Source organism: Rhinichthys klamathensis, unplaced genomic scaffold (assembly GCF_029890125.1).
Source record: "Rhinichthys klamathensis goyatoka isolate OS25496 unplaced genomic scaffold, OSU_Roscu_1.1 h1tg000124l_1, whole genome shotgun sequence".
Taxonomy (NCBI): domain Eukaryota; kingdom Metazoa; phylum Chordata; class Actinopteri; order Cypriniformes; family Leuciscidae; genus Rhinichthys; species Rhinichthys klamathensis.
Window position 1 is genome coordinate 427140 of NW_026606661.1, and position 18820 is coordinate 445959.

The window sequence follows — 18820 nt, forward strand, 5'->3', positions numbered from 1 at the left end:
TTTAAATACAAAGTCGAAAACATACCATAAAAGAACGGTTTCTACAGTGTGTTTATTTGACAAGAATATGCTAAAGCATATTTCTGAAAGGACTTCGGTTAACATTATTAGCCCAACTACGTTTTTGCATGCAACTAACATCATTGTCGAACCTTACCTATGCGTTAGAGGTGTATCCACAAGGCTATGGTAACTTGTTGGGCAAATCCATAAAAAAATCATTTGAAATCATTGAAATTCACGTAAGAGTGATTACTGATAGGCTGTCTGCTTAAAAACACAATCACATTAGAAGAAAAAAATCATCCTCTGACCTTCAGAGCTGCTACATAGTAACGTCTTTCGAGGACTTTGATAGAAATGTAGTGGAGTGAAAAGTACGATATTTGTCTTTTAAATGTAGTGAAGTTAAAGTGGTAAGTTTCCAGAAAATATAATACTCATGTACAGTACAGTTACTCAAAAAGTGTACTCAAGTAGGCTACAGTACTCAGGCAAATATACTTTGTTAGTATATTTACTGTCCATATACTGTCAAATATACTGATATACAATATACAAATATACTGGCAAATATACTGTCCACCTCTGGGGTAACGCAAGAGTTTACAGACGGTATGAGATGTAAATAGCGACCGCGTTATGGAGGATGATCAGATCTTTGTACTACGAAGTAACTGTTTACTTCACTCCAATAGCGCGCTTCGCCACCTACACAGAAACTGGTAGCCAGGCAAGTGACCAATCCCGAGTGGAGACATCACCACGCATTCTACCAGCATGGTTACCGGTTTGTAACCGTGCCTGCCAAACCAAGCTCAAGTCGTAATATAACTGTATCCATTCCTTACCGTTCGGCCTGACGGTGGAACAGCGGCATATGTAACCAAAAGCAGAGCCTCATGGATTGTGTTTTACAGGTTCGGGGCAGTTTCTGCCGGGATGTTCTGTGCTCTGACCACACTCTCCCAGCAGCTGGAGAACGAGAGTGCTGTGGATGTCTATCAAGTGGCCAAAATGATTAACCTAATGAGGCCTGGTGTCTTCACTGAAATTGTAAGTTAACAAAATGTAACCTCATCACAAAAGTCTGCCTGATGATGAAATTCAATTTAGAGAGGTCATTGGGGTCTCGTGTGGAAGTTTGACGCAGTCTGATTCGAGTTCCAAAACCATTTGAAAATGTTATGTTCCTTCATTGCATTTATTTCCTTTTTTTCTCTATTTTAGGAGCACTATCACTACCTTTACAAGGCTATGCTCAGCCTGGTTAGCAGTAAAGACTTCAGACTTGGCTTCAGCTACATGGATGCTGGGATAGTGGTAACGGATGAATCCAACCAGGCTGAGAGCATGGAGTCCTTGGTGTGATGTTTCCAGAAAATGAAATGGAACAAAGTAGTTCCTTGAACTTTCCATGAGGCCTTTTTCCCCAGACTCTTGGTGAAATGAAAAGAAAAAACAACAACAAAAAAGAGCTTTTATATACTGATAAAAATAAATTCTTTTGATATTTATTTTTGCTGCTTTTTGTTATCCTGCTGAGCGCCACAAACTGCTCTCCAAAACACGTGCACACAGACACACACACCGTCTACTTTGCACTACACTGTCAGTGTTACAACTTGATGCCTAGCTGATTATTGATAATTGTGTTGAAACCGTTTCCGAGTATCACTTTGTTCTTGACGATAAAGTCTTCAGACATTTGAGGGTGATCAGTGACAGCACATTAACACACACATCAGCCTCATACCCATGAAAACTGTACACAGAAAAGCTCCAACTTAATGCTCATCATGATGCGACTTTTAACCGTCAAGCATTGTGACTTGTTAGATTAATATGTTCTTTTTTTTATTTATTAAGATATGCCATTTTATGTCTAACTTATATACATTATTTCAGTGTGGTATCATAACAGCAACTGTGAACATATATTGTTATCAGTAGCATTTCTATGGTTTTGTAATATATAAAGATATTGATCAAAAAATCTCATCTCGTTTCCTTCATTTCAGTTGTCATGTTTCCAATGGGCATGCTCAGTACTTCCTCCAACAGGTATTTTCCTGAAAAAAAGATGACTGTGACTGTTCTGTTTACACTGGTATACAGGGACAGGGACAGGTGGTTTAGATCGTACCAATCAGACCATTACTATTTTGTCTTTTTGAACGGAGAAAAATCTAGATAACGTCAGTAAATTATGGAGTGCCACAAGGATCTGTGTTAGGCCCTCTGCTATTTTCAATAAAGAAAATTCTGATTAAATGATTCTATAACAGATTAGGACATAAATCTGAGAATTCGTTTGAGGAAGGGGTGAGATACTGAAGTAAAAGTACTCCACTTAAAACTACTTGATAAGTTTTTAAATATAAAATGCTCATGTATAGTCAATGAAATGACACCAATGAAGATACTCACCTGATACACAGATGGATGTTATCGTTGAACAATAGAGGATCAACATTCTGAGAATTTTTTTTTTAATTCCCATTAAAATTCTCATGTATAGTCAATGGAACAACTCGGATGAAGATGATCACCTCATACACAGATGGAAGTTAGTGTTGCTTTGGCCATTAACCAGTATGATTTAACACATATTACAACTCTTTAATGTTTTGCTTTAAACAATCACAAATGAAAGAAAAAGAATGTTGTATACTATGCAGTACATATTCATGTCCCCATTAAAAAAATGGAAACACACGCAACTTATTAGGAACTTTTCCAGTTTTAAGCCAAACAGAGTCTTAAAAAAACAAGCTGATAATAACTCGCCTTAACATGAGAATTTGCTTTTTGTTACAGTTGACGGCACCCATTGACTTCCATAGTATGTTTTTTCCTACTATGGAAGTCAATAGGTGCCGTTAAGTGTCTGGTTACCAACGTTCTTTAAAATATCTTCTTTTGTGTTCAACAGAAGAAAGAAACTCATACAGGTTTGGTACAACATGAGTAAATGATGACAACATTTTCATTTTTGGGTGAACAATTCATTTAAGTAGAAAAATTAAAAAAAACTTTAGGGAAATGATATTAAAAAAAAATATTAAACACAGATCTAGACAAACACTATACACAACACATCATTGTGCGTCAAGTAAATAACATGGATATTATACGCTACTCATTTCTACCACTAGGAGCACTATATCTCTGGGACCAGTCCACTAATACACAGGGAACGGGCGCTTTTGCTTTCATCGGTTAAGTGTTTTAGTTACACAAATGACCGCCATCTCTGTGCCACCTACATTGTTTAGAAATAACACTTGTTGTTATTACATTGTATGCATATATCTTCAAGCAAAGCAAACATGATGGCATACCAACAATGTTTATTTTTCCCTTCTCTCTACCCGTGCACATGTAAAAGTGAGCTCGCCCACGTGTGACGTATTTCCTTCATGACTATGTGATGCCATCTTGATACGAAAATAGTGTCGCATGAGTTGTATGATACGGAATATTATTGTCTTGCTATTATATACGAAGACTGCGTTATTTTGCGTTATTCTAATTAGACTATAAACGGACACTGTTGAGAGTATCGTTCTCCGTGAGCGTTGTGTTAACTGGTTCATTCATTGATCCTAACAACAGTCACATTTTTTTTTCTGAACGAGGAGCGTGGTGGCGCTAACAAAGGAATATCTGGATCCGAGCAGTTGTTCATTGGTAGGGTTAATTGTATTCTTTTCATTATAATACGCACACGAATATGTATTTACACCGCATATTGACCTATTAGTTGTCGGTTGAGGCAGTATTTTACTGTTGCTTAGCAATAATGATTCGCGAGTTGTTCGCTAGCGCTATGTACTGAAGTCGCGCGCACGGCCGTCAGCTCACATTACAACTAGCGGTAAGATTTTGATTCACCCTAGTGACTCGATTCTTTTGCATCTCTTCACTAGAAAGATTCATTTAGTGACACTTTTGCTATTTACATCGTAATGACAAATGTCCTCTCTGCGGCTTACAAGTGGAAATACTACTTAATTCCATATTAAAATTAGTCTCTACAATTCTACCAAGAAAATGCTTAATACAGATCTGTCATTTTAACAATAATAACCTACATTTCGATTTTCAATAACGTGTTTTCTTCACGAACGTTGTCTCGTTCAGTTCCGTTTTGACTTGTTCACACTAAAAACACTGACTCTTTCAGTGAAGGGGCGTGGTCATTCCGCGTGTCCAACCAATGATATTGATCCTTCACAGCCCGGACTTGATTGCTATTGGTTCGCTATAGTCAGTGAGTCTTTGAATACAGGATAACAGTCAAAGATACTCAAGAGAACGATTCGATCAAAACAATTCTTCCACGATGGAAGCGCCACAAATTACATTTACTTACCAACAGCTCGACTCAGGAGAGATGGCCGAGATGTACATTCGCGTCGCGGAGGAGGAGAACGAGGAGCCGATGGAGATCCCGTCGGAGGACGACGGCACGGTGCTGCTGTCCACGGTGGCCGCTCAGTTTCCAGGGGCTTGTGGCCTGCGCTTCCGGAGCCCGGTGTCTCAGTGTATGAGGGGAGTTCGCTTGGTGGAAGGAATCCTGCACGCTCCCGAAAACGGCTGGGGAAACCTGGTCTATGTGGTCAATTACCCCAAGGGTACGTTTTATGTTCACTACAAGAGGCTTCGGACGTACCTAATATAAATATGAGAAAGGTTTTGAGAAACATTCTAATAATGGTCAAAATCATGTTTTATTATGTAAAATGACTTTATTAACCCTAACGTTTCCCCCTCGGAGGCTAAAGAGCTCATTGTATGCATATTAGGGTTAATTTAGGCATGTGCTTTATAGTTTAACACTGAGGTTATGTCGAAACCATAGTTGAGCACATTTGGATGTTGCAAACATGTTCTTCAGTATTTCTTTTGTCTATCTTTAGTTGTAAAAATGCAATGCATTTTGATTTAATGGGGTTATTTTAGTCGCATGAATGGTTTGGATATGTAAACATGTAACAAGTGAACTTTTCTATTCTAGAAACGGCTCTGCCAGATAATAAGAGGAAGATGGATGAGATTGATGCTTCTTCTGCAACAAAGATCAAGAGAGGAGATCAGAAGACTTCAGATCTGATTGTGTTGGGTCTGCCATGGAAAACTTCAGAACAAGACTTAAAAGACTACTTCAGTACGTTTGGAGAAGTCATCATGGTGCAGGTAAAACATACTGATATAAATATAAGATGTGATCGTCTTTGTACTGTCATATTTTGGTGAAAGCTATCCAGCTATTAAAAATAGAACTGCACTCGACTGTCATTCTTGAAGTCAGATTAGATCTGGTATGAATTCAGTTCTTGATTCTGTTACACTAGGTCAAGCGGGACGTAAAGACGGGAAATTCAAAGGGGTTTGGGTTTGTAAGGTTTGGTGACTGGGAGTCTCAGGGTAAGGTGATGTCGCAGCGGCACATGATTGACGGCAGGTGGTGTGACTGCAAACTACCTAACTCTAAGGTTAGTGTCTTTTTTTTTTTTCAAAGTTTGGGGTTAAACATTTTTTTTTAATGTTTTTGGAAGAAGTTTTTTATGCTCACCAAGGCTGCATTTATTTGATAAAAAATACTGTTAAAAACAGTAATATTGTGAAATTAAATGTTAAAAAATTCGAATGTTTTCTTGTGATGGCAAAGCTGAATTTTCAGCATCATTACTCCAGTCTTCAGTGTCACATGAAATCATTTTAATTTGCTGCTCAAGAAACGTGTCTTATTATCATCAATATTTTTGTGGAAACCATGACACTTTTAAAATAAATTTTGTAACATTATGATTGTCTTTACTTTACTTTGGCCAATTTACTTTACAGACTTTTGAACGATAGTGTATATTAGAGCTGCATGATTTATCATTAAAAGACCGCAATCAACAATTCACCTGTGTCTATTAAACCTTTGATAAAATAACACTGGAACATTCAAATCTGTTTTGGCGCTTCCGCTGAGCTAGAGAGATCAATTGTTGAACTTGGCGCTTCAAATAACGCTTACTATATCAGTTGCATCTTTACGCCACCAGGTGGTGACAAGTGACTGTTAAAAAAAAAGTGTCATTGAATCATTCATTCAACAGATTCGTTTTAAAAAGCTGATTCATCAAGAAATGAATCATTCATTCAAACACTGTTTTTTTTAATTGTTCAGATTAATTAAAGCTGCAGTCCGTAGCTTTTTTGGGTGAAAAATTATCCAAAGTACATTTGAGCAAATACATAACCAGCCAGGGTTCAAAACTATCTGCTTGCCTTAGCTCGATTCAAAACGGTAAGCTTGTAATAATGTTTTTAACTCCAGTGGTACTGGTGGATTTCCGCGGGAGATTCGAGCATGTCTTTGCGTCATTACGTCACATCTGTACACAAAGGAGTCTCGGCTAGTAGGCTATATTGCGTGTGAGGATGTTGGAGGTGGAGATGTATAGCCTTTTCTCACAGCACTTGATATAATTAAACTTATCAATTTGATGGCGGATCCAAAAAGGTCCAAACGACAATCACCAGTGACAACTGGAGACTCACCCGTTGTAAAATGCAAAAGACTTCTGAGTGCCTACAGAAAAAAAAGAGACTGCAACCGGGCCCACTCGAAAACAAGGATAAATATCGGAAGGGCATTACCGTATTTTCCGCACTATAAGGCGCACCTTCAATGAATGACCTATTTTAGAAAAAATTTCATATATAGGGCGCACCGGATTATAAGGCGCATAAGATACTGCAGTCAAACGTTTGACTGGGTTTGCGTTATGCATCCACTAGATGTGCTAAAGGGAATGTAGCGAGTGCGTGGCGCCGGAGGCGAGGCGTTTATTAGTAAGCTTGAGCACGCTGGGGCGGGCACGTAACTTACATTCGCAGCCTGACTGCTGACAGCAACAGCTGGCTGTTTTGAATGAGACGACCCGGTTACTGTGAACGGGGAGCGCTTTATGAACATTCTGTGACGCGCGAGCAGCGCTGGGGACAGTGTGTCTGTTAGTAATGGTGTGTAGACACCGAACGCGAATAGAGCGTCAAATACGCGTCTATCGCGTCTAGTTAGACGCTTGAACATTCGCTCGAGTTCAAATTTTTCAACTCGCGCGGAAGACATTCGCGGCAAACGCATCGCCCAATTCGCGTCATTCGCAACGCCCGGCGCGAATGATGCGTCTATTCGCGTCTTTGCATTGACTTTGTATGTAATCTACTCGCGCAAATAATTAAATTCGCTTTCGGTGTGAACACCATAAGAGTGAGCGCTCGTGAGCGGGCACGTGACTGACAGCTGCACACTCTCCTCAAACATTGGATTCATCCGTGCTGTGCTGTGTCGAGGCACAACTCACGTAAAGCTGATAATTCCGCGAATGACTGCAATTGCAGATTTCGAAACAGAAATGGCGACAAAGAGGAAAAACTGCGGACTGCAGCTTTAAGCTATTTAAATAGAGTGCAGCAATTAACATTTTGTAAGAACCTCTAGTAAATGACATGTTTTGTTGTCTATTCAGAATCGTGATCTCTATTTTAAACAGAAAAAAAATTGTCATTCTCATTCAGAATTGTGCAGCTCTATTGTATATGATAAATTGTTACTTTTAATCAATTAGATTAAAAATGCAGTGTCAGGTATTCACTTTTAGGGTGCTAAACAAAATGATGTGTCTGAACATTTAACAGCAAGGTCCAGATGAACCAATGAGGAGCAGAAAAGTATTTGTGGGCCGTTGCACAGAGGACATGAGCGCTGATGAGCTCCGTCAGTTCTTCATGCAATATGGGGAGGTCACAGATGTCTTCATTCCTAAACCATTCAGAGCGTTCGCTTTCGTCACCTTTGCAGATGACCAGGTAAGCTATTGTTTTTTTCTCGTTGATCTTAAAGTGCCCTGTTCTGCTATTTCAAAGGTTCCTATTTTTGTTTTGGAGGTCTCCTGCAATAGGTGTATATGAATCCAATGTCAAAAAAACACTTTCATTTTCTCATAGTGTACATTGTAGCATCACCTCTTTTCTCACAGTGTCTGAAATGGTCAGACGACCCAGTCTGTTGTGATTGGTGTGGAAACAAAACTCCCATTACCATATCTGAATTTCAGCTCTGGATCTTCCTTAGCACTGGTATACACAGTGACACAAACAGTAATGATGCAGTCGGTTTTACCGTATCAATTCGAACCCTAGTCCTCATCCTTTGGAAGTTCAAATGCAAAGTGGATTTGCTTTCGCAGTGTAGAAAACAGTGTCTTCTCAACATGTCTACAACACGAACCAAACTCTTCCAGGCCTTGAAAAAGCACAATGGGGGCACTTTAAGGTGATAACTCAGGGATAAAGACCTGTTCACAAAAAACTAAACTAAACTAAAACTATAAAATAAATAAAAATAACGCAAGATACAGGCCACGTGGCTAGATTAATTTGCTCTTTGTGTGAATACGTTCATATGAATGCGTTTCAATTCAAGGTCTTGTTTGTGGTGATTTTTCTATTGGTATTTCTATTTACTTTTTCAGCATTCAGGAATTTGTTTAATATTCTATTCTGGATGGATAAATCACCTGTTCATGCATTTCTGATCAAAATGAATATTTTTCATCTTTCCTCCAGGTTGCCGCATCCCTGTGTGGAGAAGATCTGATCATCAAGGGCATCAGCGTGCACATCTCCAACGCTGAGCCAAAACACAACAACACTAGGCAGATGATGGAGCGGGCAGGGCGCTTTGGGAATGGGTTCGGAGGTCAGGGTTTTGGAGCCAGCCGCAGTGGCATGGGGGGTAGTAGCTCCAGCAGCTTGGGAAATTTCAACAATTTCAATCTCAACCCAGCCATGATGGCTGCCGCCCAGGCTGCCCTGCAGAGCAGTTGGGGTATGATGGGAATGTTAGCACAGCAGAATCAGTCAGGTGCGTCTGGCACTAGCACGAGCGGCGCTAGTGCCACTCGGGACCAGCCCCAAACATACAGCTCAGGGAACAGCAACTACAGCAGCTCAGCTGCTCTCGGCTGGGGCTCCGGCTCTAACTCCACCCCAGGTGGTAGTGGGTTTAACTCCAGCTTTGGGTCTGGTATGGAGTCTAAGTCGTCAGGGTGGGGTATGTAAATTGGTTTGTGTTTGAAGTGTTGTATTTCTAGCGCGTTTGGTAAGTATTTTCCGAGAGACTTATCTTGTCACGTGTGTTTGGGAGTGGGGATGGGTGAAAAGGGAGACGGGGGACAAAAAAAGACGAATGTTTTTTACACTGAATGGAATTTAAGTTAGTTTAGAGCGAGATGTTAACCAAGGTGCTACATTAATGTACCATCTTTGGAATTATGTTTTTTCCCCCAATGTTGTTTTGTCTTGGTCGATGCAAACTAAGCATTTCAACTGGATTCTTGTAATGCATGTTGTTCAATCTGTGAATATCTGAAAATGCATGAGAATTGCATAATCCTACAAAGTACATGTATCATTATTTAGGACAAAAAAAAAGACATTTGCATTGGAAAGAATCTGGTTGAAACCTGAACATATTGTAAATTCAGCTTTATGATTCAGTCCAGTTTTATGGAAACCCTTTAAAACAAGCCTTCATCAAAATCTCTTCTGCAGTTGACATCTGTGGGGTTTGCCTGGGAAGAGCGCCCTCTATGGCAGCACAGTGTGGCTGAGGTCATTATGTCACCTTCCTCCCCATGTCTATATGCTCTCATCGCACGGCTCGATGACACGGTGGGTGTCTCCTTTTTCTTAATCCACTTTTTAAGACAAGAAGTGCGCAGAAAGTGACGTTTTTAAACAACCCTTGAGTGCGATTGGTGATATGGCGAAGAGTGAGAAGGCTGCGAGTGAGCGAAGAAAGTGTGGAGCGCACGAACGAAAAGACTTGCGAGTGCGATGAACGAGCCGAAATGTGACTGCAGTGGGTGGGTTTGGTGAGCGAGTGAATGAGAGCCGCTGATACTTCCCAGCTTTCCCCTTAATCGAGCCCAAATTGACAGACATTTTGTTCATGTGTACATCAAAGATTTTTTTTTCTTTTGATTTTTTTTTTTTTTTGGTCTCCCTAGGTTCCCTTTTGCTTTTCTCCTTTAGTATACTGACATGTGCTTATATAGTTAGTGGAATGTTGTGATGATGATGATGATGCATACTTTGTCTTGCTTCTATAATCCCATCTGAATGCTGTATGGTGTGTGTGCTTTTTTTTCCTTGTAACTTGACCTGTAAGTGTGAGCTTTGATATGGATGACATCTTCAGTGGACACTGAGGGGGGAAAACATGAGTGATGGTGTAAGTGCGACCTGTATGTTGAGTGCTGTGGATGTCTGTGGAGTTTCCCTCTAAATAACGTTGCTCAGTGTTTTCAAAGGCATTTTATATGACTTGTCAAATGAAGGGAGTGCTTCAATAAAACTAATTTGAATAGATTGCCATTTTCTCATACTGGTTTGTCACGTGATGTTTAAAAAAGCAAATACCACACAACTAATTGAATTCACACATTTAGGGGCCTGGAATATGGCTGGTCGCAACTGAACCCCAGGCGGGAAGTCCGTTTGGGGATGGAGGAAGATGGAGGATGCTGTGGTTCTGCATCTCTGGTTACGGCCATGGACACGGTAGACTGTAGCAGAATTTGATAGGTGCTTCCAGATGAGGTGTTAATTCAAAACACTTCAAGCATAATACATTTCTATCTGAAAATCTGAGCTGAGATGGTATTAGGCTTGAATGTGTTTGGTTTTGAGAAAGCAGCTTGTTGTATTCTAATGCAGGCATAGGTTTTTCAGGTCCATGTTTTGAAAATGTTTGAATTAAAATATTTGAGAGAATCTGTATTGTTTCAGAGCTTCATATTCCCAAGAAAGTAGTGTTTATAGGATTCTTTATTACAATAAAACCCAAATGAACTCTTTGAGTATAAAAAAATTATTGGTGTTAAGTATTTAATCTGATTTATGTACAAATATTTGTACAGCTGTTTTATTACATGCAAAAACCAAGTACTTTTGTGCAACTTGTAAAAATGTGAATTTTGTACATTTCTTTTGATCAGTCTTCAACCTCGTTCTCCTCCTCCGCTTCCATGTCTTTACTCTTCCTCTTGGCAGCATTCTTCTTCCTTTTCTCCTTCAGTTCATGGTTGTTCAAAGCCAGTTCTTCACTTTTCTGCTGAATGTAGTTGTACTGTAAGGATAAAGCAAGGGCACAGTGTTTTTTTCGTTACTTTACTAGTAAATATTTTGTATTACATGAGCAATTGGCAGAATGTTCAGTTATTTAGAGGTATTTTTAAAGAAATATTTTAAGTTACTTAAATTAAGTTAAATTAATTTAATCATGTATAAATTAACAAGGTTACACTTTAAATGGGCAATTACTGAGTAATATTAATTAACTACATGTACATATTATAGAGGTAGGGTTTGGTTTTGGGTTATTTGTAATTATGCATAACTTACTGTTATAACTATAGTGAGTACATGTAGTAACGTGTAACTATGACACCTTAAAATAAAGTGTTACCCTTTGCAATGTCAAATTAGATTTTCCTTAACAGTCACAAAATACCAACTTATATACCCAAGCGTTATATATTATTTTAAATATTAACATTTAGGCCTGGTTTCACAGACAGTGTTTAGATTACTGGGATTAGGCCTTATAGTTCAATCATAACATTTAGCTTTTATAAAGGTGCCTTAGAAGAAAAAAAAACATTACTGGTGTGCATCTTGAGACAAAATGGCACTGACATATTTTAAGAAATTTCAGTGCAATTTGTTTCCAGTTGAAACAGCTCAGTAATACATTTTAACCTGGGATTAGGCTTAAACCTTGTCTGTGAAACCAGGGGTACCTGTAGGCTATAACATAATATGATAGGCTTCCGAAGATTGGCATAATATATATAGAGGTAAGCAACAGGACGAGAGTGAATAAATATGTTTACAAGACCTTTGAATAGTTTTAACTTCCTTTTTTACAATGTCATTTTTCATTGTTGGGTGGGACCTTGCAGATTGTTTGCAACAAAAAAAGTGATACGTTTCTTCTGAAATCACCCTACCAGTGCAGTGGTTCTTCTCGCTGTTAGCTTCACATCATCCACTGTAACTGTGTGTCTTTTAGCATGTCTGCAAACATTCAATATATGCCTCAGCGCAAATAAAAACTCTTTATGTGGTTAATACAGAGGAAAACCTACTTTTGCACTAAGTTTACCTCGCAAACGCTTCCAAGTCCTTGGCAAATATATCTGGAGAGGTAAGAAACAGGACGAGCTTGAATAAATATGTTTAATCCAACCGAAATATGAATGTCACAAAGCCCAATCTTACCGCACTGTCTGAATGCAGTCTCTGCAATTGCTGCTATTGTCTGTTTGGTGATTTGTTTCTCGCAGTCTGCAGCGATGTGTTGACAGAGAGAGCCGACAGTGTAGTGAACGGCAGCTTTAAGCCTCTAAAAGAACATAAATACTGTCAACATGACGAGATAAAACCCCGAACACTTCTTTACAATGTGCATAAACATAATACGTTTATAAGTTATAACCTGTTTTTGTGCCTCGTCCTCGTCCATTTTCATTGGATAACTAAGCTGAAGCTCAACTTTATGCTTTTAGCCATTTACAATTAAAAATTGCGCGAATTATGAGTTCTTCGCGTTGTATGACGTCGCCAGAGTTCATTATCGCCCTAACAGCGCCTCCTGCTGACGTGGAGTGAATGTCATTCAAGATTAATAGTTCACTTAAACATGAAAATTCTGTCAGCGTCACCCTCAAGTCAAATGAATCCATATGCATTTATTTCCACAACTGTTTGGTTACCCATATTCTTCTAAATATCTTCCTTTGTGTTCAACAGAACAGAGAAATTCATACAGGTTTGAAACAAGTTGAGGGTGAGTAAATGATGACAGATTTTCCTTTTCGGGTGAACTATCCCTTTAAGGCCCGGTTTCACAAGGCTTACACTTGCCTTAGAAAAGAAACATTAGGCTACTGGTGTGCAATGTTGGATAAATCTCTTGAGACAAAACAATGGCATGGCAGTCATAGACATAAGATGTGTCAGTAGGCTACAAGTTGCTGTTAAAACTGCTCAATTTCCATTTTAGTCTGAGACTAGGCTGCCTTTGTCTGTGAAACCGACCAAAAAAGAAACGTGTTTATTTTATGAATAGCTCTTTGATATCTGACAATGCCACAAGGGGAAGTTACAAGTGATTATTTCTGTTTGCTGCTTCCCTACAACTAAAGCATTTTAATACTGTGTTGGGGTTGGTTGACCCAATTGCACACCATTTTAAGTCAAAATAGGGAAACTGTGCCAATGTCTCCCTACTCAAATATTTGCTTAGAACTTTAAATCAATAAGAACATCAAAAGAGGACAACATACACTCCTTAATACATTTTTATTGTTTTTATTTATTTGATCTGAAAATGACATGTTCTTGACCTATATATATATATTTTACTCACAAGAAGAGTGTCTCCCTCCTTCCAGTGTGTCCATTCCTCTCAGTGCACTTAGGTTTTCACTGTTGTTTACTTTTTCATTTCTTTTTGAAATTGTATGTTCACTTGGATTGAGAATGGATTAATGCAGTGTGTATGTTATTATTCTTCAATAAACATGACAACAATTTCAGTTCAAGACAATAATTCACGCTGTTCTTTTGTAGGTTTGCTTGCAGATCTGGTCTTCACATTTAAGTTCCTTGAAAGGAAGAATAAAAATGATTTTAATTTTTATTTATTTGGTATTTGTATTCATTTTATCTGAAAATCGCATGTTATTGAATGTTTTATTTGACTCACAAGGTAAAGAGTGTCTCCCTCCATCCAGTGTGTCCATCCTCTGTTCTTTTTCTCTCCTTTCTGGACGCACACGAGTTTGTCGTTGTCCCAGTTGACTGTTGTCTGTAGAAAAAAACAAGCAGTATTACTCAATTCTGGCACAGAAAACTCTACCACATATTTTATTGCCAATATCTAGTGTGTGTGTGTGTGTGTGTGTGTGTGTGTGTGTGCGTGCATGCGTGTGTGTGTCCATGGTAAACCACATTATCAGGACAAATTTGTTTGGTTCCCATGAGGAAAACAGCTTATAAATCATACTAAGTGAAGTTTTTTTAGTTTTCTGTTATGGGTTCAGGGGCAGGGTTAGTGTAAGGGGGTAGCATATAAAGTTTATTTAAAATTATTACGCCTGTGGAGAGTCCCCAAGATAGCGAACCAGACGTGTGTGTGTGTTCTACCTGGCATTTTCTGTTGTCCAGTCCTTTGGTGATTTCCTCAAACTCTTCTCCAATTTTGAATGAAGAAGAGTAGTTACGGAAAGTTGTTAAAGTTTTAACGGTAAAAGAATCTCCGTCTTGCTCAAAAATCTTCTGTGGCTTTAGCATCCCTGCTATCTTTCGGGTGGCAAAATCAATTCCTGTATTACATAGAGCAAGGTGAAATCCATATTCTTAGTAAATATACTCAAAATACCAGTTCCTCTTAATAAAAAAAGTGTTCTATCTATCTATCTATCTATCTATCTATCTATCTATCTATCTATCTATCTATCTATCTATCTCTAAAATATTGAAATAACTAATTTATATATATATATATATAATATTAAAATCCTGATAAATGAATGACATTACTCACCGAGAGCAACCATGAAACCTTCAAAGTTGTCATTGTCCACTATGTCCCAGGTTCCACTATAGTTTGCAGGCATGCTTGATGTCGATCCTGAAGCGTTTCTGTGAGTTCTAGCTCCTGTATGAACCTAGAAAGTGGAATATTTAAGTGTACATTCGTGGAAATGAGAGAAGCAGATGTGCTGTGTCGTATTTCAGCAGGTCTGTGTAATATGGGGCAGGGGTGATGTGACACAAAGGCTATTTTAGAGGCCTGGTCAATGTTGCTGTTCTCTGAGGCGGAACTTAACTTTTACACACTGCTTGCGTCCCGTGGGAATTCAAAGAGAACAATGTAATTCAAAAGACACATGTTGCTTTGGCAGTGGACTGATCTGATACAGGGAGTAAACAGTTTGGCAAGAATTTAGCAATGTCATAGAAGTCCCATATGGTTTGAGATGATTCGTTTTGTTTCATTATCTGTGCCAGATTTTCATTAACAATGTGGCAATGGCTTTAAATAACTTCTGTGGTATACTGGTTTATTTTCCTCTTTTTTCTACTCTCTTGTCAGAAGAAAAGGTTCTAAACCTTAAGGTTTCTGCAGGCGCTTCAACTTTTCGGTCATGGGATCATTTTATGGATTTCTTTTTTTCATTTATTTTTTATTTTAACTAGATTGTATGAATTAAACAGCTTGTAAACATACTTTAGAAAAAAATTGCAATAACCGATTAAACATGAAAGTATTAGGCAGGCAATCATGTAAGACATTTCTCCTTATACTGTAGAACCTTTTCGGCATAAAGAGTTCTTGAATCAAGAAACCCATATTGAATCCCCCTGAACCTTTTTTAAGAGTGTATTTTCTAAAAAGCTCTCATCCAGGTATCTTTTCTCGACTCGCTCCGCTTCAGAAGTCATTGAGGTGGATTTAGTTCTCATATGGGACTTTCATCTGTTCTTAAAGTTATTGGAATTTCAGTCATCCTTTACTCAATGTGAATGTGGGCTGTGAAGGTTAAAAAAAAAACATAAATGTAAACAACTTTTGAAGTCTTCTGTGATAAACAGACAACAATAGAGGGAATGCATTAACGCCACTTCCCCGCCGGAACACGCCCCCTCAGCGGGACTGAGTGGCAGAAGAGCTGCTGCGTGACTGGAGTTAATAGGGGAAACTGCGTTAACGCGAGTAAAACAAACTATTATCAGTTTAAACTAAAAGTTGGACTCGATATAGTGTTCCTTACAACTTATCAAAGATCCAGTGATCCATGGATATTGACATGCAGCCAGGAATCGTGTTTCCTGACATTTATATGTGCCTGATTTCGACACCGGGGAAATAAATGAAGACAATTTGCCTGTAAACGTTTTATATAAATACAATATAGATAGGTCTAAATCCGAGTGATCACTTACATTAATGTTATACTGTATATCATCATATCGTCCAGCCCTAAAACTTGTATAGTTTTTTGTCAGTGTTTATTTAAAAACATCCAATTATGCAGAATATAGTCTGTTCTGTAGCTTTTTGCAGTCTGTAAAAATATACAGTACCTCAGATTTCTGGTCAAATCTAGTTGTACAGTCAATCGCAAAGCTCTTTCCCGTTTTAGATGTGTTTTGTGTGTTTTTCACGGCGTTCACGCTGAAAACAAATGCTGCCGCTCAGTCTTTTTGCCACTTGTGGGCGTGACCGCATTCACTCCGGCCGACGGTGACGTCATGCGCATACCCTCTATTATTATTATTAAATAATTATTAAAATGATTATTTAAATAATTATTTTCTGAAAAAAATATGGTAATAATGAATATGTTAATAGAACAGTCATTAAAAAATAAAAGTATCATGCTATTATTATTTCTCAATCTTTCATGATTATTTTAACGTCTTTGCAATGTTGAACGATGTAGATTTACTGTGGTACAATACACATTTTATTATAAGCCAATACGTTTTATACAATATTTAGATCCCTTAAACAAACCCAACCTCTTTGTAGCGACTGAAAAAAGTTATTCGAATCCACAATTTGACATCTCTGTTAACGTAGCTATACCAAGACTCAGCACTAGGCGGCGCCATTTGATATAACCCGAAAGAGGATCTCTCTTCTTTCCGAGAGCTTCTAACCTGCGATCATGCGATGCGCTGACTAGCATGATATTGATACCTTTCTGGTAAGTCCTGTAATTCTTCTATCAATTTTCTTTCCTGACCTTTATACCTCACTATATTATTTATACTTAGAATGTTTCAGTAAGATGCCTCTGAGAGTCTTAAATAATTTTCTATCATTGCAGTTGTACGTTGCTAAAGAAAGTGTAATCATCTGAGGGGATATAAACTGCACAATGCTTCACCACTTCTTAGTTCATGCAGCTTTTCAGACCAGCAGATGGCTTCCAAGAGAACAAAGGTTGAAATTGTAAGTTAACAAATCTAACGTTACCTATCTATCTATCTATCTATCTATCTATCTATCTATCTATCTATCTATCTATCTATCTATCTATCTATCTATCTATCTATCTATCTATGTCTACATAATTGGTAAGTAAATAATATTGAAACCAGATGCTGAACACTATTTTATGTATTTCTCGTAAAGTTTCATTTGTCTGTGTGTGTGTGTGCAGACATCCATAACATTAAACATTTTAAATGAAACTTGTTTTACTCTGGCAGTCAGATTGTTCTTTTCGTCTTTGTGGTTCTTTTCCTGGCACCACAGTTTTATATTTTGTCAAGGTAAGCCCCCTTATGAAGTTTCACAAATAAAAAGCCGATCTCCCAGTGACACATAGCATGTAAAATAAACATATTCATATGTGCATGCATGATGTCATAGCTTATCATGTGAAATGTCTAATATTCTGCAGTAATGTGTTCACAGGCCAAAATCTTCTCGCTACTGTGAAAAGCCACTGCTGAACAATCTTATAGTCTTCATTGTGTTCTCTTTTATAGCAACAGGTAATCAGATTTTTATACTTATACTGTAAATGGTTTGTTTAGCATATTTGTTCTGCTTTCTAATTTTAAATGTCTTCTCTTCTCATTTAAGGTTTGGCTGTAGCGCTTACACTCACAGACCCAGTTCCCAAGAGCATCAGGGTAGCTTTTCACTCATTTGGGCTGTTCGCATTTATACAGGGACTCTGTACATTCATTCTTACCCTCACTGCACCTCAGTGTGTAAGTGTGAAATATAGTAATGTGATTTTATGTGCAAAAATAGTTTTACCTTAATATAGTCACAGTTTATTTTTCTCAGGCGAACACCACCACAGAATTGTATATATTTTCTTTGGTAGTGTCTTGGGCCTGCATACTCTCAACAGGTGAGATAATATACTGGGTTTGGTCAGTTCCATTCCAAGTGTAGAAGGACAATATATATAAAGGACAAAATAACCATTGTTTTTCTTGTGTCTCTACCCAGTTTTCTTTCTGGTCAGAGGAGGTATTTGCCTGATCCACAGACTGTTTCCTCATTGGTTAAGAGATACATCCCTCTGGGGTTGAAAATGATCTACTGCTGCTGTACAGCCCTCCACTGACACTCAATACAGGTGCATCTATTATTTACATAGTTTCAATGGTTTTCAGGCAGTTGTGAGGTGCAGGATAGGATTAATGACACTAATATTAGCATGCAGGGGAGGAGAAAAATGCATATATACAATTTTTTTTATAAAATCTGTTTACAGTCCACATTTGTGGGTTATATCTGAATCCAGACATGTTTGAAAGACATTTTAAAAGAGAAAAAATAAAACAGATGATTTCAAAAATATATTTTATTGTATGCATCAAAACCAGCACCAAATATGAAATGATTTATGTGATGCCATGTAATACAGATGAATACCATAACAAAATTTCCTTGAAACATAATGGAAAAGTAAGACTTCATTCAAAAATGTCAATTCAAATATGTTAAACCTGTCAGCGAGACACATACTTTGTTGAAATACACACAGTGGTTCAGTGCAGGATCTCTACAATGTTAAACGTTTTGTTTTGAAAACCAATGAATCTATTTAAAATCGGGTAAATACACATAAGGACTTCAAAGTATGATTTCAAAATCTAGTGCATTTACATTAGATCCCTGTGGAATGTAATGTTCGACTTCACTACA

At 38.0% G+C, this 18820-nt stretch overlaps 5 protein-coding genes across 9 annotated transcripts in view; 3 read left to right on the forward strand and 2 right to left on the reverse strand.

The window, feature by feature from the left end:
- The window catches only part of ca16b (carbonic anhydrase XVI b), a 117429-nt gene extending 115428 nt beyond the window's left edge, over positions 1-2001 (forward strand). For both annotated transcript variants that reach the window (XM_056256185.1, XM_056256187.1), the window contains 2 exons: positions 921-1056; positions 1231-2001. In XM_056256185.1, coding sequence (XP_056112160.1) covers positions 921-1056; positions 1231-1371 — 277 coding nt within the window. In that variant the 3' untranslated portion in view covers positions 1372-2001. The remainder of the gene's footprint in view (positions 1-920; positions 1057-1230) is intronic.
- A 1417-nt stretch (positions 2002-3418) lies between these two features.
- On the forward strand, positions 3419-10843 carry tardbpb (TAR DNA binding protein b). Of its 3 annotated transcripts, XR_008807540.1 has the most exons (7): positions 3419-3693; positions 4385-4640; positions 5024-5202; positions 5361-5501; positions 7705-7875; positions 8635-9741; positions 10521-10843. XR_008807540.1 is itself a non-coding variant. In XM_056256188.1 (5 exons), exons 1-5 carry the CDS (start codon positions 4349-4351, stop codon positions 9127-9129), a joined length of 1278 nt encoding a protein of 425 aa, XP_056112163.1. In that variant the 5' UTR covers positions 3705-4348; the 3' UTR covers positions 9130-10440. The 3 variants fall into 3 exon arrangements, 1 of the variants encoding a protein (XP_056112163.1); XR_008807539.1 differs by lacking the exon at positions 3419-3693 and having other exon boundaries at positions 3705-4640; XM_056256188.1 differs by lacking the exons at positions 3419-3693; positions 10521-10843 and having other exon boundaries at positions 3705-4640; positions 8635-10440.
- On the reverse strand, positions 9499-12699 carry cenps (centromere protein S). Its single transcript, XM_056256189.1, has 5 exons — positions 12572-12699; positions 12355-12478; positions 12239-12272; positions 12084-12150; positions 9499-11200 (listed from the first exon to the last, which is right to left on the reverse strand). The coding sequence occupies exons 1-5, from the start codon at positions 12602-12604 to the stop codon at positions 11066-11068; spliced, it is 393 nt and encodes a 130-aa protein (XP_056112164.1). The 5' UTR covers positions 12605-12699; the 3' UTR covers positions 9499-11065.
- A 923-nt stretch (positions 12700-13622) lies between these two features.
- Positions 13623-14910, reverse strand: rbp7b (retinol binding protein 7b, cellular). The gene is made up of 4 exons (XM_056256162.1): positions 14684-14910; positions 14284-14462; positions 13844-13945; positions 13623-13742 (listed from the first exon to the last, which is right to left on the reverse strand). The coding sequence occupies exons 1-4, from the start codon at positions 14754-14756 to the stop codon at positions 13689-13691; spliced, it is 408 nt and encodes a 135-aa protein (XP_056112137.1). The 5' UTR covers positions 14757-14910; the 3' UTR covers positions 13623-13688.
- A 2088-nt stretch (positions 14911-16998) lies between these two features.
- LOC130089080 (uncharacterized) lies at positions 16999-18243 on the forward strand. Of its 2 annotated transcripts, none has more exons than XM_056256163.1 (6): positions 16999-17101; positions 17362-17424; positions 17570-17649; positions 17741-17871; positions 17951-18017; positions 18119-18243. In XM_056256163.1, exons 1-6 carry the CDS (start codon positions 17028-17030, stop codon positions 18199-18201), a joined length of 498 nt encoding a protein of 165 aa, XP_056112138.1. In that variant the 5' UTR covers positions 16999-17027; the 3' UTR covers positions 18202-18243. The 2 variants fall into 2 exon arrangements, with proteins under 2 accessions (XP_056112138.1, XP_056112139.1); XM_056256164.1 differs by having other exon boundaries at positions 17005-17101; positions 17741-17790.
- Positions 18244-18820: the final 577 nt, after the last annotated feature.

Bases quoted from the DNA above. Each gene is read 5' to 3' on its own strand.
- rbp7b (XM_056256162.1), bottom strand. From the start codon at position 14,756: ATGCCTGCAAACTATAGTGGAACCTGGGACATAGTGGACAATGACAAC. The intron at 14,463-14,683 runs GTGAGTAATGTC...TATGTAATACAG, and splicing joins AGGTTTCATGGTTGCTCTCG to GAATTGATTTTGCCACCCGA. The intron at 13,743-13,843 runs GTGAGTCAAATA...CTTCCTTTCAAG, and splicing joins AGGGAGACACTCTTTACCTT to GAACTTAAATGTGAAGACCA.
- cenps (XM_056256189.1), bottom strand. From the start codon at position 12,604: ATGAAAATGGACGAGGACGAGGCACAAAAACAG. The intron at 12,479-12,571 runs GTTATAACTTAT...ATGTTCTTTTAG, and splicing joins AGGACGAGGCACAAAAACAG to AGGCTTAAAGCTGCCGTTCA. The intron at 11,201-12,083 runs GTAGGGTGATTT...TTATCCTTACAG, and splicing joins CGAGAAGAACCACTGCACTG to TACAACTACATTCAGCAGAA.
- LOC130089080 (XM_056256163.1), top strand. From the start codon at position 17,028: ATGCTTCACCACTTCTTAGTTCATGCAGCTTTTCAGACCAGCAGATGG. The intron at 17,102-17,361 runs GTAAGTTAACAA...TTACTCTGGCAG, and splicing joins AGAGAACAAAGGTTGAAATT to TCAGATTGTTCTTTTCGTCT. The intron at 18,018-18,118 runs GTGAGATAATAT...GTCTCTACCCAG, and splicing joins GGCCTGCATACTCTCAACAG to TTTTCTTTCTGGTCAGAGGA.
- tardbpb (XM_056256188.1), top strand. From the start codon at position 4,349: ATGGAAGCGCCACAAATTACATTTACTTACCAACAGCTCGACTCAGGA. The intron at 4,641-5,023 runs GTACGTTTTATG...TTTCTATTCTAG, and splicing joins TGTGGTCAATTACCCCAAGG to AAACGGCTCTGCCAGATAAT. The intron at 5,502-7,704 runs GTTAGTGTCTTT...AACATTTAACAG, and splicing joins GCAAACTACCTAACTCTAAG to CAAGGTCCAGATGAACCAAT.